The 18,616-nt window shown below is 36.6% G+C and overlaps 1 protein-coding gene across 5 annotated transcripts in view; it reads left to right on the top strand.

Annotated features, from left to right (window-relative positions):
- The window catches only part of LOC141166314 (uncharacterized), a 125,341-nt gene that overhangs the window by 33,419 nt on the left and 73,306 nt on the right, over positions 1 to 18,616 (top strand). For all 5 annotated transcript variants that reach the window (XM_073652882.1, XM_073652881.1, XM_073652884.1 and 2 more), the window contains exon 2: positions 15,477 to 15,617. In XM_073652882.1, the coding sequence (XP_073508983.1) occupies positions 15,477 to 15,617 (141 nt within the window). The remainder of the gene's footprint in view (positions 1 to 15,476; positions 15,618 to 18,616) is intronic.

The following is an 18,616-nucleotide window of genomic DNA, read 5'->3' as shown; positions in this document are numbered from 1 at the left end:
GCCAGGAGCGCACCCCATATTTCTATTGCTACCACTATTGGGAAGAAAAATTATTTTCAGGGCTAGATGCAGCTAAAAATTATTATTAATTTAAAAGCTGGTGGAGCTTGGTATAGATGGCCTAATACAATGATTCCCACACACTGCTAGAAGGCCAAATATTTTTTCAGAGGCAGATGCAGAAAAAAATTATATTCAGTTTGCAACCTGATGGAGGTCAGTATAGATGGACTAATAGAACAAGTCCCACACACTGCTAGAAGGCCAAATATTTTTTCAGAGCTAGATGCAGATAAAAATTATTTTTAATTTGCAACCTGATGGAGGTCAGTATAGATGGACTAATAGAACAAGTCCCACACACTGCTAGAAGGCCAAATATTTTTTCAGAGCTAGATGCAGATAAAAATAATTTTTAATTTGCAACATGATGGAGGTCAGTATAGATGGACTAATAGAACAAGTCCCACACACTGCTAGAAGGCCAAATATTTTTTCAGAGCTAGATGCAGATAAAAATAATTTTTAATTTGCAACCTGATGGAGGTCAGTATAGATGGACTAATAGAACAAGTCCCACACACTGCTAGAAGGCCAAATATTTTTTCAGAGCTAGATGCAGATAAAAATAATTTTTAATTTGCAACCTGATGGAGGTCAGTATAGAGGGACTAATAGAACAAGTCCCACACACTGCTAGAAGGCCAAATATTTTTTCAGAGCTAGATGCAGATAAAAATTATTTTTAATTTGCAACCTGATGGAGGTCAGTATAGATGGACTAATAGAACAAGTCCCACACACTGCTAGAAGGCCAAATATTTTTTCAGAGCTAGATGCAGATAAAAATTATTTTGAATTTGCAACCTGATGGAGGTCAGTATAGATGGACTAATAGAACAAGTCCCACACACTGCTAGAAGGCCAAATATTTTTTCAGAGCTAGATGCAGAAAAAAATTATATTCAATTTGCAACCTGATGGAGGTCAGTATAGATGGACTAATAGAACAAGTCCCACACACAGCTAGAAGCCCAAATATTTTTTCAGAGGTAGATGCAGAAAAAAATTACATTCAGTTTGCAACCTGATGGAGGTCAGTATAGATGGACTAATAGAAAAAGTCCCACACACTGCTAGAAGGCCAAATATTTTTTCAGAGCTAGATGCAGAAAAATATTATATTCAATTTGCAACCTGATGGAGGTCAGTATAGATGGACTAATAGAACAAGTCCCACACACTGCTAGAAGGCCAAATATTTTTTCAGAGCTAGATGCAGAAAAAAGTTATATTCAATTTGCAACCTGATGGAGGTCAGTATAGATGGACTAATAGAACAAGTCCCACACACAGCTAGAAGCCCAAATATTTTTTCAGAGGTAGATGCAGAAAAAAAATATATTCAGTTTGCAATCTGATGGAGGTCAGTATAGATGGACTAATAGAACAAGTCCCACACACTGCTAGAAGGCCAAATATTTTTTCAGAGCTAGATGCAGAAAAATATTATATTCAATTTGCAACCTGATGGAGGTCAGTATAGATGGACTAATAGAACAAGTCCCACACACTGCTAGAAGGCCAAATATTTTTTCAGAGCTAGATGCAGAAAAAAATTATATTCAATTTGCAACCTGATGGAGGTCAGTATAGATGGACTAATAGAACAACTCCCACACACAGCTAGAAGCCCAAATATTTTTTCAGAGGTAGATGCAGAAAAAAATTATATTCAGTTTGCAACCTGATGGAGGTCAGTATAGATGGACTAATAGAACAAGTCCCACACACTGCTAGAAGGCCAAATATTTTTTCAGAGCTAGATGCAGAAAAAAATTATATTCAATTTGCAACCTGATGGAGGTCAGTATAGATGGACTAATAGAACAAGTCCCACACACAGCTAGAAGCCCAAATATTTTTTCAGAGGTAGATGCAGAAAAAAATTATATTCAGTTTGCAACCTGATGGAGGTCAGTATAGATGGACTAATAGAACAAGTCCCACACACTGCTAGAAGGCCAAATATTTTTTCAGAGCTAGATGCAGAAAAATATTATATTCAATTTGCAACCTGATGGAGGTCAGTATAGATGGACTAATAGAACAAGTCTCACACACAGCTAGAAGCCCAAATATTTTTTCAGAGGTAGATGCAGAAAAAAATTATATTCAGTTTGCAATCTGATGGAGGTCAGTATAGATGGACTAATAGAACAAGTCCCACACACTGCTAGAAGGCCAAATATTTTTTCAGAGCTAGATGCAGATAAAAATTATTTTTAATTTGCAACCTGATGGAGGTCAGTATAGATGGACTAATAGAACAAGTCCCACACACAGCTAGAAGCCCAAATATTTTTTCAGAGGTAGATGCAGAAAAAAATTATATTCAGTTTGCAACCTGATGGAGGTAAGTATAGATGCACTAATAGAACAAGTCCACACACTGCTAGAGGGCCAAATATTTTTTAAGAGCTAGATGCAGATAAAAATTATTTTTAATTTGCAACCTGATGGAGGTCAGTATAGATGGACTAATAGAACAAGTCCCACACACTGCTAGAAGGCCAAATATTTTTTCAGAGGTAGATGCAGAAAAAAATGATATTCAATTTGCAACCTGATGGAGGTCAGAATAGATGGACTAATAGAACAAGTCCCACACACTGCTAGAAGGCCAAATATTTTTTAAGAGCTAGATGAAGATAAAAATTATTTTTAATTTGCAACCTGATGGAGGTCAGTATAGATGGACTAATAGAACAAGTCCCACACACTGCTAGAAGGCCAAATATTTCTTCAGAGGTAGATGCAGAAAAAAATTATATTCAATTTGCAACCTGATGGAGGTCAGTATAGATGGACTAATAGAACAAGTCCCACACACTGCTAGAAGGCCAAATATTTTTTCAGAGCTAGATGCAGAAAAAAATTATATTCAATTTGCAACCTGATGGAGGTCAGTATAGATGGACTAATAGAACAAGTCCCACACACTGCTAGAAGGCCAAATATTTTTACAGAGGTAGATGCAGAAAAAAATTATATTCAGTTTGCAACCTGATGGAGGTCAGTATAGATGGACTAATAGAACAAGTCCCACACACTGCTAGAAGGCCAAATATTTTTTCAGAGCTAGATGCAGAAAAAAGTTATATTCAATTTGCAACCTGATGGAGGTCAGTATAGATGGACTAATAGAACAAGTCCCACACACAGCTAGAAGCCCAAATATTTTTTCAGAGGTAGATGCAGAAAAAAAATATATTCAGTTTGCAATCTGATGGAGGTCAGTATAGATGGACTAATAGAACAAGTCCCACACACTGCTAGAAGGCCAAATATTTTTTCAGAGCTAGATGCAGAAAAATATTATATTCAATTTGCAACCTGATGGAGGTCAGTATAGATGGACTAATAGAACAAGTCCCACACACTGCTAGAAGGCCAAATATTTTTTCAGAGCTAGATGCAGAAAAAAATTATATTCAATTTGCAACCTGATGGAGGTCAGTATAGATGGACTAATAGAACAAGTCCCACACACAGCTAGAAGCCCAAATATTTTTTCAGAGGTAGATGCAGAAAAAAATTATATTCAGTTTGCAACCTGATGGAGGTCAGTATAGATGGACTAATAGAACAAGTCCCACACACTGCTAGAAGGCCAAATATTTTTTCAGAGCTAGATGCAGAAAAAAATTATATTCAATTTGCAACCTGATGGAGGTCAGTATAGATGGACTAATAGAACAAGTCCCACACACAGCTAGAAGCCCAAATATTTTTTCAGAGGTAGATGCAGAAAAAAATTATATTCAGTTTGCAACCTGATGGAGGTCAGTATAGATGGACTAATAGAACAAGTCCCACACACTGCTAGAAGGCCAAATATTTTTTCAGAGCTAGATGCAGAAAAATATTATATTCAATTTGCAACCTGATGGAGGTCAGTATAGATGGACTAATAGAACAAGTCCCACACACAGCTAGAAGCCCAAATATTTTTTCAGAGGTAGATGCAGAAAAAAATTATATTCAGTTTGCAATCTGATGGAGGTCAGTATAGATGGACTAATAGAACAAGTCCCACACACTGCTAGAAGGCCAAATATTTTTTCAGAGCTAGATGCAGATAAAAAATATTTTTAATTTGCAACCTGATGGAGGTCAGTATAGATGGACTAATAGAACAAGTCCCACACACAGCTAGAAGCCCAAATATTTTTTCAGAGGTAGATGCAGAAAAAAATTATATTCAGTTTGCAACCTGATGGAGGTAAGTATAGATGCACTAATAGAACAAGTCCACACACTGCTAGAGGGCCAAATATTTTTTAAGAGCTAGATGCAGATAAAAATTATTTTTAATTTGCAACCTGATGGAGGTCAGTATAGATGGACTAATAGAACAAGTCCCACACACTGCTAGAAGGCCAAATATTTTTTCAGAGGTAGATGCAGAAAAAAATGATATTCAATTTGCAACCTGATGGAGGTCAGAATAGATGGACTAATAGAACAAGTCCCACACACTGCTAGAAGGCCAAATATTTTTTAAGAGCTAGATGCAGATAAAAATTATTTTTAATTTGCAACCTGATGGAGGTCAGTATAGATGGACTAATAGAACAAGTCCCACACACTGCTAGAAGGCCAAATATTTCTTCAGAGGTAGATGCAGAAAAAAATTATATTCAATTTGCAACCTGATGGAGGTCAGTATAGATGGACTAATAGAACAAGTCCCACACACTGCTAGAAGGCCAAATATTTTTTCAGAGCTAGATGCAGAAAAAAATTATATTCAATTTGCAACCTGATGGAGGTCAGTATAGATGGACTAATAGAACAAGTCCCACACACTGCTAGAAGGCCAAATATTTTTACAGAGGTAGATGCAGAAAAAAATTATATTCAGTTTGCAACCTGATGGAGGTCAGTATAGATGGACTAATAGAACAAGTCCCACACACTGCTAGAAGGCCAAATATTTTTTCAGAGCTAGATGCAGATAAAAATTATTTTTAATTTGCAACCTGATGGAGGTCAGTATAGATGGACTAATAGAACAAGTCCCACACACAGCTAGAAGCCCAAATATTTTTTCAGAGGTAGATGCAGAAAAAAATTATATTCAGTTTGCAACCTGATGGAGGTCAGTATAGATGGACTAATAGAACAAGTCCCACACACTGCTAGAAGGCCAACTATTTTTTAAGAGCTAGATGCAGATAAAAATTATTTTTAATTTGCAACCTGATGGAGGTCAGTATAGATGGACTAATAGAACAAGTCCCACACACTGCTAGAAGGCCAAATATTTTTTCAGAGGTAGATGCAGAAAAAAATTATATTCAATTTGCAACCTGATGGAGGTCAGTATATATGGACTAATAGAACAAGTCCCACACACTGCTAGAAGGCCAAATATTTTTACAGAGCTAGATGCAGATAAAAATTATTTTCAATTTGCAACCTGATGGAGGTCAGTATAGATGGACTAATAGAACAAGTCCCACACACTGCTAGAAGGCCAAATATTTTTTCAGAGCTAGATGCAGAAAAAAATTATATTCAATTTGCAACCTGATGGAGGTCAGTATAGATGGACTCATAGAACAAGTCCCACACACAGCTAGAAGCCCAAATATGTTTTCAGAGGTAGATGCAGAAAAAAATTATATTCAGTTTGCAACCTGATGGAGGTCCGTATAGATGGACTAATAGAACAAGTCCCACACACTGCTAGAAGGCCAAATATTTTTTCAGAGCTAGATGCAGATAAAAATTATTTTTAATTTGCAACCTGATGGAGGTCAGTATAGATGGACTAATAGAACAAGTCCCACACACTGCTAGAAGGCCAAATATTTTTTCAGAGCTAGATGCAGATAAAAATAATTTTTAATTTGCAACCTGATGGAGGTCAGTATAGAGGGACTAATAGAACAAGTCCCACACACTGCTAGAAGGCCAAATATTTTTTCAGAGCTAGATGCAGATAAAAATTATTTTTAATTTGCAACCTGATGGAGGTCAGTATAGATGGACTAATAGAACAAGTCCCACACACTGCTAGAAGGCCAAATATTTTTTCAGAGCTAGATGCAGATAAAAATGATTTTGAATTTGCAACCTGATGGAGGTCAGTATAGATGGACTAATAGAACAAGTCCCACACACTGCTAGAAGGCCAAATATTTTTTCAGAGCTAGATGCAGAAAAAAATTATATTCAATTTGCAACCTGATGGAGGTCAGTATAGATGGACTAATAGAACAAGTCCCACACACAGCTAGAAGCCCAAATATTTTTTCAGAGGTAGATGCAGAAAAAAATTATATTCAGTTTGCAACCTGATGGAGGTCAGTATAGATGGACTAATAGAAAAAGTCCCACACACTGCTAGAAGGCCAAATATTTTTTCAGAGCTAGATGCAGAAAAATATTATATTCAATTTGCAACCTGATGGAGGTCAGTATAGATGGACTAATAGAACAAGTCCCACACACTGCTAGAAGGCCAAATATTTTTTCAGAGCTAGATGCAGAAAAAAGTTATATTCAATTTGCAACCTGATGGAGGTCAGTATAGATGGACTAATAGAACAAGTCCCACACACAGCTAGAAGCCCAAATATTTTTTCAGAGGTAGATGCAGAAAAAAAATATATTCAGTTTGCAATCTGATGGAGGTCAGTATAGATGGACTAATAGAACAAGTCCCACACACTGCTAGAAGGCCAAATATTTTTTCAGAGCTAGATGCAGAAAAATATTATATTCAATTTGCAACCTGATGGAGGTCAGTATAGATGGACTAATAGAACAAGTCCCACACACTGCTAGAAGGCCAAATATTTTTTCAGAGCTAGATGCAGAAAAAAATTATATTCAATTTGCAACCTGATGGAGGTCAGTATAGATGGACTAATAGAACAAGTCCCACACACAGCTAGAAGCCCAAATATTTTTTCAGAGGTAGATGCAGAAAAAAATTATATTCAGTTTGCAACCTGATGGAGGTCAGTATAGATGGACTAATAGAACAAGTCCCACACACTGCTAGAAGGCCAAATATTTTTTCAGAGCTAGATGCAGAAAAATATTATATTCAATTTGCAACCTGATGGAGGTCAGTATAGATGGACTAATAGAACAAGTCCCACACACAGCTAGAAGCCCAAATATTTTTTCAGAGGTAGATGCAGAAAAAAATTATATTCAGTTTGCAATCTGATGGAGGTCAGTATAGATGGACTAATAGAACAAGTCCCACACACTGCTAGAAGGCCAAATATTTTTTCAGAGCTAGATGCAGATAAAAATTATTTTTAATTTGCAACCTGATGGAGGTCAGTATAGATGGACTAATAGAACAAGTCCCACACACAGCTAGAAGCCCAAATATTTTTTCAGAGGTAGATGCAGAAAAAAATTATATTCAGTTTGCAACCTGATGGAGGTAAGTATAGATGCACTAATAGAACAAGTCCACACACTGCTAGAGGGCCAAATATTTTTTAAGAGCTAGATGCAGATAAAAATTATTTTTAATTTGCAACCTGATGGAGGTCAGTATAGATGGACTAATAGAACAAGTCCCACACACTGCTAGAAGGCCAAATATTTTTTCAGAGGTAGATGCAGAAAAAAATGATATTCAATTTGCAACCTGATGGAGGTCATAATAGATGGACTAATAGAACAAGTCCCACACACTGCTAGAAGGCCAAATATTTTTTAAGAGCTAGATGCAGATAAAAATTATTTTTAATTTGCAACCTGATGGAGGTCAGTATAGATGGACTAATAGAACAAGTCCCACACACTGCTAGAAGGCCAAATATTTCTTCAGAGGTAGATGCAGAAAAAAATTATATTCAATTTGCAACCTGATGGAGGTCAGTATAGATGGACTAATAGAACAAGTCCCACACACTGCTAGAAGGCCAAATATTTTTTCAGAGCTAGATGCAGAAAAAAATTATATTCAATTTGCAACCTGATGGAGGTCAGTATAGATGGACTAATAGAACAAGTCCCACACACTGCTAGAAGGCCAAATATTTTTACAGAGGTAGATGCAGAAAAAAATTATATTCAGTTTGCAACCTGATGGAGGTCAGTATAGATGGACTAATAGAACAAGTCCCACACACTGCTAGAAGGCCAAATATTTTTTCAGAGCTAGATGCAGATAAAAATTATTTTTAATTTGCAACCTGATGGAGGTCAGTATAGATGGACTAATAGAACAAGTCCCACACACAGCTAGAAGCCCAAATATTTTTTCAGAGGTAGATGCAGAAAAAAATTATATTCAGTTTGCAACCTGATGGAGGTCAGTATAGATGGACTAATAGAACAAGTCCCACACACTGCTAGAAGGCCAACTATTTTTTAAGAGCTAGATGCAGATAAAAATTATTTTTAATTTGCAACCTGATGGAGGTCAGTATAGATGGACTAATAGAACAAGTCCCACACACTGCTAGAAGGCCAAATATTTTTTCAGAGCTAGATGCAGAAAAAAATTATATTCAGTTTGCAACCTGATGGAGGTCAGTATAGATGGACTAATAGAACAAGTCCCACACACTGCTAGAAGGCCAAATATTTTTTCAGAGCTAGATGCAGAAAAAAATTATATTCAGTTTGCAACCTGATGGAGGTCAGTATAGATGGACTAATAGAACAAGTCCCACACACTGCTAGAAGGCCAAATATTTTTTCAGAGCTAGATGCAGAAAAAAATTATATTCAGTTTGCAACCTGATGGAGGTCAGTATAGATGGACTAATAGAACAAGTCCCACACACTGCTAGAAGGCCAACTATTTTTTAAGAGCTAGATGCAGATAAAAATTATTTTTAATTTGCAACCTGATGGAGGTCAGTATAGATGGACTAATAGAACAAGTCCCACACACTGCTAGAAGGCCAAATATTTTTTCAGAGCTAGATGCAGAAAAAAATTATATTCAGTTTGCAACCTGATGGAGGTCCGTATAGATGGACTAATAGAACAAGTCCCACACACTGCTAGAAGGCCAAATATTTTTTCAGAGCTAGATGCAGAAAAAAATTATATTCAGTTTGCAACCTGATGGAGGTCAGTATAGATGGACTAATAGAACAAGTCCCACACACTGCTAGAAGGCCAAATATTTTTTCAGAGCTAGATGCAGAAAAATATTATATTGAATTTGCAACCTGATGGAGGTCAGTATAGATGGACTAATAGAACAAGTCCCACACACTGCTAGAAGGCCAAATATTTTTTCAGAGGTAGATGCAGAAAAAAATTATATTCAATTTGCAACCTGATGGAGGTCAGTATAGATGGACTAATAGAACAAGTCCCACACACTGCTAGAAGGCCAAATATTTTTACAGAGCTAGATGCAGATAAAAATTATTTTCAATTTGCAACCTGATGGAGGTCAGTATAGATGGACTAATAGAACAAGTCCCACACACTGCTAGAAGGCCAAATATTTTTTCAGAGCTAGATGCAGAAAAAAATTATATTCAATTTGCAACCTGATGGAGGTCAGTATAGATGGACTAATAGAACAAGTCCCACACACAGCTAGAAGCCCAAATATGTTTTCAGAGGTAGATGCAGAAAAAAATTATATTCAGTTTGCAACCTGATGGAGGTCCGTATAGATGGACTAATAGAACAAGTCCCACACACTGCTAGAAGGCCAAATATTTTTTCAGAGCTAGATGCAGAAAAAAATTATATTCAATTTGCAACCTGATGGAGGTCAGTATAGATGGACTAATAGAACAAGTCCCACACACAGCTAGAAGCCCAAATATTTTTTCAGAGGTAGATGCAGAAAAAAATTATATTCAGTTTGCAACCTGATGGAGGTCAGTATAGATGGACTAATAGAACAAGTCCCAAACACTGCTAGAAGGCCAAATATTTTTTCAGAGCTAGATGCAGAAAAATATTATATTGAATTTGCAACCTGATGGAGGTCAGTATAGATGGACTAATAGAACAAGTCCCACACACAGCTAGAAGCCCAAATATTTTTTCAGAGGTAGATGCAGAAAAAAATTATATTCAGTTTGCAATCTGATGGAGGTCAGTATAGATGGACTAATAGAACAAGTCCCACACACTGCTAGAAGGCCAAATATTTTTTCAGAGCTAGATGCAGATAAAAATTATTTTCAATTTGCAACCTGATGGAGGTCAGTATAGATGGACTAATAGAACAAGTCCCACACACTGCTAGAAGGCCAAATATTTTTTCAGAGCTAGATGCAGAAAAAAATTATATTCAATTTGCAACCTGATGAAGGTCAGTATAGATGGACTAATAGAACAAGTCCCACACACAGCTAGAAGCCCAAATATGTTTTCAGAGGTAGATGCAGAGAAAAATTATATTCAGTTTGCAACCTGATGGAGGTCCGTATAGATGGACTAATAGAACAAGTCCCACACACTGCTAGAAGGCCAAATATTTTTTCAGAGCTAGATGCAGAAAAAAATTATATTCAATTTGCAACCTAATGGAGGTCAGTATAGATGGACTAATAGAACAAGTCCCACACACAGCTAGAAGCCCAAATATTTTTTCAGAGGTAGATGCAGAAAAAAATTATATTCAGTTTGCAACCTGATGGAGGTCAGTATAGATGGACTAATAGAACAAGTCCCACACACTGCTAGAAGGCCAAATATTTTTTCAGAGCTAGATGCAGAAAAATATTATATTGAATTTGCAACCTGATGGAGGTCAGTATAGATGGACTAATAGAACAAGTCCCACACACAGCTAGAAGCCCAAATATTTTTTCAGAGGTAGATGCAGAAAAAAATTATATTCAGTTTGCAATCTGATGGAGGTCAGTATAGATGGACTAATAGAACAAGTCTCACACACTGCTAGAAGGCCAAATATTTTTTCAGAGCTAGATGCAGATAAAAATTATTTTTAATTTGCAACCTGATGGAGGTCAGTATAGATGGACTAATAGAACAAGTCCCACACACAGCTAGAAGCCCAAATATTTTTTCAGAGGTAGATGCAGAAAAAAATTATATTCAGTTTGCAACCTGATGGAGGTAAGTATAGATGCACTAATAGAACAAGTCCACACACTGCTAGAGGGCCAAATATTTTTTAAGAGCTAGATGCAGATAAAAATTATTTTTAATTTGCAACCTGATGGAGGTCAGTATAGATGGACTAATAGAACAAGTCCCACACACTGCTAGAAGGCCAAATATTTTTTCAGAGGTAGATGCAGAAAAAAATGATATTCAATTTGCAACCTGATGGAGGTCAGAATAGATGGACTAATAGAACAAGTCCCACACACTGCTAGAAGGCCAAATATTTTTTAAGAGCTAGATGCAGATAAAAATTATTTTTAATTTGCAACCTGATGGAGGTCAGTATAGATGGACTAATAGAACAAGTCCCACACACTGCTAGAAGGCCAAATATTTCTTCAGAGGTAGATGCAGAAAAAAATTATATTCAATTTGCAACCTGATGGAGGTCAGTATAGATGGACTAATAGAACAAGTCCCACACACTGCTAGAAGGCCAAATATTTTTTCAGAGCTAGATGCAGAAAAAAATTATATTCAATTTGCAACCTGATGGAGGTCAGTATAGATGGACTAATAGAACAAGTCCCACACACTGCTAGAAGGCCAAATATTTTTACAGAGGTAGATGCAGAAAAAAATTATATTCAGTTTGCAACCTGATGGAGGTCAGTATAGATGGACTAATAGAACAAGTCCCACACACTGCTAGAAGGCCAAATATTTTTTCAGAGCTAGATGCAGATAAAAATTATTTTTAATTTGCAACCTGATGGAGGTCAGTATAGATGGACTAATAGAACAAGTCCCACACACAGCTAGAAGCCCAAATATTTTTTCAGAGGTAGATGCAGAAAAAAATTATATTCAGTTTGCAACCTGATGGAGGTCAGTATAGATGGACTAATAGAACAAGTCCCACACACTGCTAGAAGGCCAACTATTTTTTAAGAGCTAGATGCAGATAAAAATTATTTTTAATTTGCAACCTGATGGAGGTCAGTATAGATGGACTAATAGAACAAGTCCCACACACTGCTAGAAGGCCAAATATTTTTTCAGAGGTAGATGCAGAAAAAAATTATATTCAATTTGCAACCTGATGGAGGTCAGTATAGATGGACTAATAGAACAAGTCCCACACACTGCTAGAAGGCCAAATATTTTTACAGAGCTAGATGCAGATAAAAATTATTTTCAATTTGCAACCTGATGGAGGTCAGTATAGATGGACTAATAGAACAAGTCCCACACACTGCTAGAAGGCCAAATATTTTTTCAGAGCTAGATGCAGAAAAAAATTATATTCAATTTGCAACCTGATGGAGGTCAGTATAGATGGACTAATAGAACAAGTCCCACACACAGCTAGAAGCCCAAATATGTTTTCAGAGGTAGATGCAAAAAAAAATTATATTCAGTTTGCAACCTGATGGAGGTCCGTATAGATGGACTAATAGAACAAGTCCCACACACTGCTAGAAGGCCAAATATTTTTTCAGAGCTAGATGCAGATAAAAATTATTTTTAATTTGCAACCTGATGGAGGTCAGTATAGATGGACTAATAGAACAAGTCCCACACACTGCTAGAAGCCCAAATATTTTTTCAGAGCTAGATGCAGATAAAAATTATTTTCAATTTGCAACCTGATGGAGGTCAGTATAGATGGACTAATAGAACAAGTCCCACACACTGCTAGAAGGCCAAATATTTTTTCAGAGCTAGATGCAGAAAAAAATTATATTCAATTTGCAACCTGATGGAGGTCAGTATAGATGGACTAATAGAACAAGTCCCACACACAGCTAGAAGCCCAAATATGTTTTCAGAGGTAGATGCAGAAAAAAATTATATTCAGTTTGCAACCTGATGGAGGTCCGTATAGATGGACTAATAGAACAAGTCCCACACACTGCTAGAAGGCCAAATATTTTTTCAGAGCTAGATGCAGATAAAAATTATTTTTAATTTGCAACCTGATGGAGGTCAGTATAGATGGACTAATAGAACAAGTCCCACACACTGCTAGAAGGCCAAATATTTTTTCAGAGCTAGATGCAGATAAAGATTATTTTTATTTTGCAACCTGATGGAGGTCAGTATAGATGGACTAATAGAATAAGTCCCACACACTGGTAGAAGGCCAAATATTTTTTCAGAGCTAGATGCAGACAAAAAATTATTTTGAATTTGCAACCTGATGGTGGTCAGTATAGATGGACTAATAGAACAAGTCCCACACACTGCTAGAAGGCCAAATATTTTTTCAGAGCTAGATGCAGAAAAAAATTATATTCAATTTGCAACCTGATGGAGGTCAGTATAGATGGACTAATAGAACAAGTCCCACACACAGCTAGAAGCCCAAATATTTTTTCAGAGGTAGATGCAGAAAAAAATTATATTCAGTTTGCAACCTGATGGAGGTCAGTATAGATGGACTAATAGAACAAGTCCCACACACAGCTAGAAGCCCACCCAAATATTTTTTCAGAGCTAGATGCAGAAAAAAATTATATTCAATTTGCAACCTTATGGAGGTCAGTATAGATGGACTAATAGAATGATGCTATGCCCAAAAGGTTTTACTTCACTAGGCGCAGTAAAAAATTGGTATTCTATACACAGGTGGTGTAGCTTGCAACACAGATAGACTACTCCACTGACTAACACACTCTGCAAAAGGCCAAAAAGGATTAGCTTTGCTAGATTTAGCCAAATGCTGTGAAAAAAACTTGCACAGCACTGGCACAGACCTGCCTGGCAAAAACTGATAGGAACTGATGTAACTTAGTCCTGAAAAGGGCTGCAATTACAATTAGTCTTTACTCCCACAACCTATCTATTTAAGAGCACAGACCTGCCTGATGAAAGTCATAGGAAATGCTGTAACCTAGTCCTTAAAAGGACTGCAATCACAACTATTCCCTACTCCCAAGCTATCTGTAGATTTGTGCGAAAATTGGCTTGAAATTAACAAGGTATAGCGCACACAGCAACAGCGGTGCCATCTAACACGCAGCTGCAGCAGTGAGAAAATGGTGGCGACGGGGAAAATGGCTGAGTCTTATAGGGCAAGGACATGTGACATACACTGCCAATGACACATGCCCTTGCTTGTGTATAAAAAAGCACTTCGCTCCGTGTGTGCGCTGCTGATAGGCTGACAGATTGCACCTCTTCACTGTAAATGAGGGAAAGAGAAAAAAAAATGGAGATCTTCATTATTCCTGCAGAGATCCATCCCCTGCCCCTCCCCCCGCCCCGCTGTACACTCAAACTGCGTATTAACATTAATTTTCATCATTACTGAGAAAAAATCCAGTTATGATTTTGGTGCACGAACAGTTATCGAACATAACCTCGAACAGCCGAATTTTTTTCAAATCGTTCGTGTTCGTCGAACGGTTCGAACACTGCCCAAAACAGCTCGAATTTGAGATTGGCGAACAGTTCGAGTCGAACAACGCTCATCTCTACTTAGCAGTGGTTTCCTAGCAGCTATTTTACCATGAAGGCCTGCTGCACAAAGTCTCCTCTTAACAGTTGTTGTAGAGGTGTGTCTGCTGCTAGAACTCTGTGTGGCATTGACCTGGTCTCTAATCTGAGCTGCTGTTAACCTGCAATTTCTGAGGCTGGTGACTCGGATAAACTTATCCTCAGAAGCAGAGATGACTCTTGGTCTTCCTTTCCTGGGGCAGTCCTCATGTGAGCCAGTTTCTTTGTAGCGCTTGATGGTTTTTGCAACTACACTTGGGGACACTTTCAAAGTTTGCCCAATTTTTCGGACTGACTGACCTTCATTTCTTAAAGTAATGATGGCCACTCGTTTTTCTTTACTTAGCTGCTTTTTTCTTGCCATAATACAAATTCTTACAGTCTATTCAGTAGGACTTTCAGCTGTGTATCCACCTGACTTCTGCACAACACAACTGATGGTCCCAACCCCATTTATAAGGCAAGAAATCACACTTATTAAACCTGACAGGGCACACCTGTGAAGTGAAAAACAATTCCGGTGACTACCTATTGAAGCTCATCAAGAGAATGCCAAGAGTGTGCAAAGCAGTCATCAAAGCAAAAGGTGGCTACTTTGAAGAACCTAGAATATAAGACATATTTTCAGTTGTTTCACACTTTTTTGTTAAGTATATAATTCCACATGTGTTAATTCATAGTTTTGATGCCTTCAGTGTGAATGTACAATTTTCATAGTCATGAAAATACAGAAAAATCTTTAAATGAGAAGGTGTGTCCAAACTTTTGGTCTGTACTGTACATGTATTAAAATGTAGGGTTTTTTGAGAAGGGTGGAAATTGTATAATGAATGTAGTAAAAGAGCTACCTGAATTCACTCATGCCAGTTTTCTATTTTCAGAGTATCTTGTCTAATATGGGGATACTTGGGACAGACTATGCTCTCCGATCCGGGCATGTCATCTTTTTGATTCTGGTGACTAGTTCAGTGCTACTTGGGTTTAGTTACCTGAATGAGATGTATCAAAGGATCCAACTTCAGGTAAGGAGCTGTGCATGTTTCCTGCTGTAACTGCGGAGTATAGGGCTCAAAAGGGTTTTCATATTTGTAATATGTGTTATATAATAAAAGCTAGTTTATGAACAGATCTAATATAAATAGACATACCGTACATAGACATAGGGGCTGACATACAATAATTGCAAAATGAGCAGTAGAGGGCTAAAGCCTAGATAATGTAAAGGCTCCTTATGTATAAGATCATAAGTGAAGAATATTCTGTTCCTTATAAATATCTCACATTAATGGTGGATTGATAGAAGGATTTTCCAGGAGAGTCATGAATGAGGTGGCCATGCAGGTAACTATAGCCCAAGGAGCCATAGTAGCTGTTACAGAGCCAGCGATGGACGGGGGCCATTCAGGTGCAATATAACACTATCTTTTGGTGGGGACAACACATTGGTGGCTTTTTGATAACTGGCACTTCTATCTGGGTTTTCTGGTACAGCATGACTGGCCCTCTCGGATAGTCTTTCCTTTTTACTTCTGCTCCTATCTAGCACATATGTGATTTGCCTTTTAACTGTGCATATATTGTGATGTACAACAGAAAATAATCCATTCAGGACTGACCAATTTTGGGTCTTCAGGGTGAAACAATTTTTTTTCCCATCGACATAACCAGATGAGGGCTTGTTTTTTATGGGAACAGTGGTATTTATGAGTTGCATCATTTTGGGATACATGTAATATATTAACCAACTTTAATTAACTCTTTTCTTTATGGGAAACCATAGAAAAAAACATGCTGTAAAAATAAGGTGTCATATTCATTCTATGGATCAGTAAAATTATGGCAATACCAAATGTATAGTTTTATTTATGTTTTGTTACTTTTGTACATTAAATATACTGTTTGAAAAAATATATATCTTGTTAGTATATCGTATTCTGAACTATACGTTTAACAGTATTTTGTCAATAGAGCTGTGAAGCCATATTTTTTTCAAGACAATATGTTGTTTTCATTGGTACCATTTTGTGGTATGTACAACTTTTTAATACATTTTTATTACCCTTTTAGGGAGGCAGAATGAACAAAGAAACATCAATTCTGAACATTATATATATATTTACATACATATATATATAAATATATTATATATATATTTTTTAACACTGTTCAGGATAATAGTCATGCAATCTATATTCTGCGGGTCAATCCAATTGTGAAGATACTAATTTGTATATAGTTTTTATATGTTTTGCTGCTTTTGTAGAAAAAAACTGTTCTTCTAAAAAAATCTTTTTTTTTGTGGGTCCCATAACTTTTTTTATTTTTCTGGAGACATAACTGTTTTAGGGCCAGTAGTTTTCACTGGTATTTTTGGGTACATACAACTTTTTGATCACTTTTTATTCCAGCTTTTTGTTTCACGGATGAATAACACAAAAATAAATAAAAAAATAAACCTGGAATTGTTTATTTTGTTAGTTTTACACCTTGCAGTATAATTAACATGTTCTTTATCATACAGTTCAATACGATCATAGTGATATATATATATATATATATATATATATATATATATATATATATATATATATATATATATATATATATATATTTCATTTTTTTTTCTCTGGGAAGAAGGGTAACAAAAAACGAAAATGCAAAAATGGAAAATTCCATGGTCATGAAGGGGTTAATGTTGCCGCTTAGTTCTCCTGATTCATGCTGAAAGGAAAACAATATTAGGTCACATGGACATTATTGAAATGAGAATGCGCCTCCCTCTGGAGGACTTGGTGTCACCATTTGTTAAAAGGTCAACTATTGAGTACAATGACATTGTGTCATACTCTGTTGCTCGGCTGGAAATGTCAACATGGAGCAGTTCCTTTGACTGACAGCAGCTAGACTCACATTGATCAGCTCAACATTGAAGGAATAGCACAACAATTAGTTGTCTTGATTACTTAACTCTTTAAGGCTTCAATGGAACCTTGGGAGGTCCAGTTATTGTGTTAGTAATACAAATGCCAAAAAATCCATCTTATAGCCATGTGAAAGCAACTTTAAAATGGGTGTCCATCTTAAATACCATTTTTTAGGCTTTCATGTTAGAATGAAAACTGCGAAATTTGGGGGATTTTTTTCTAAATATTTACAACATAAATTTAAAAAATCTCCAAAAATTCTAATGAAATATGTTTAACACAGAACCTTGATTTAAGCAGTAGGTCAATTGCTAATGACGCTTTGACGCTTCCCTTTACGTAAACAGAATAAAGCAAGAGATAAGTAAAAGATAGCAATAGAGTTCAGTGTGCATCGGCTGCCATTGCTCTCAGCAGCATAAGTCCTTTTTACACAGGATGATGCGCTGTCAAAATTGATGATCTTTTGTTAACCGTTTTGTGTGTTTATTAGGTAATCTGCAGCTTTTTTAGTGTGCCAAATTATTGTTCAAGATGATCTTGCAGCGTAATTACTTTTTAACATAAACCTGTGTTTGTAGAACTCGTTAGACCTTTTAGGAAACAGTGCTTTGCGCCATCAAGAGAAAGCTGGATACCTTTTTACTAGCACTTATGACTATATGTTCAAAAGGTAATAGCTGGCTAACCATTTTCTGTTGTATTGACTATTTTTTTTAGAAATGCATGGGTGGTTATTATAGGTAAGAAAAGTAGTAAAACTAGTATTTCAGCTAGATGCCCTTTTTATGCTTCTTAGAATAGGTGGGGATTTAGAATCGCACAAAGCTAAACACAAACATTGAGTGACCAGAAGTCAGAGGTAACGGTCACAAGCTCTCAGTGTAAGTCTATGAAGGTCTCTTTGCTGTCTCTCATAGACTTACATTGAATTGTGACTTCCAGATCCCACAGCAAACTGTGGAGTGATCCAGCAGGTCACAAACTGCAGAAGAGCTGTGCTAATAACATATGAAGATGGTGGCTGGTAAGTATAATGCTAGTGGCAGGGAACTCCACTGGTAAAATAAAAATAATCGCTGGAGTGTTGCTTTAAG

The sequence above is a fragment of the Phyllobates terribilis genome, unplaced genomic scaffold (genome assembly GCF_046119375.1).
Source record: "Phyllobates terribilis strain yellow unplaced genomic scaffold, ASM4611937v1 Scaffold_11__3_contigs__length_659146591, whole genome shotgun sequence".
In the NCBI taxonomy this organism is placed as follows: Eukaryota; Metazoa; Chordata; class Amphibia; order Anura; family Dendrobatidae; genus Phyllobates; species Phyllobates terribilis.
Note: the sequence above shows the minus strand (reverse complement) of the source record. Positions and strands in the feature narration are given on the sequence as shown.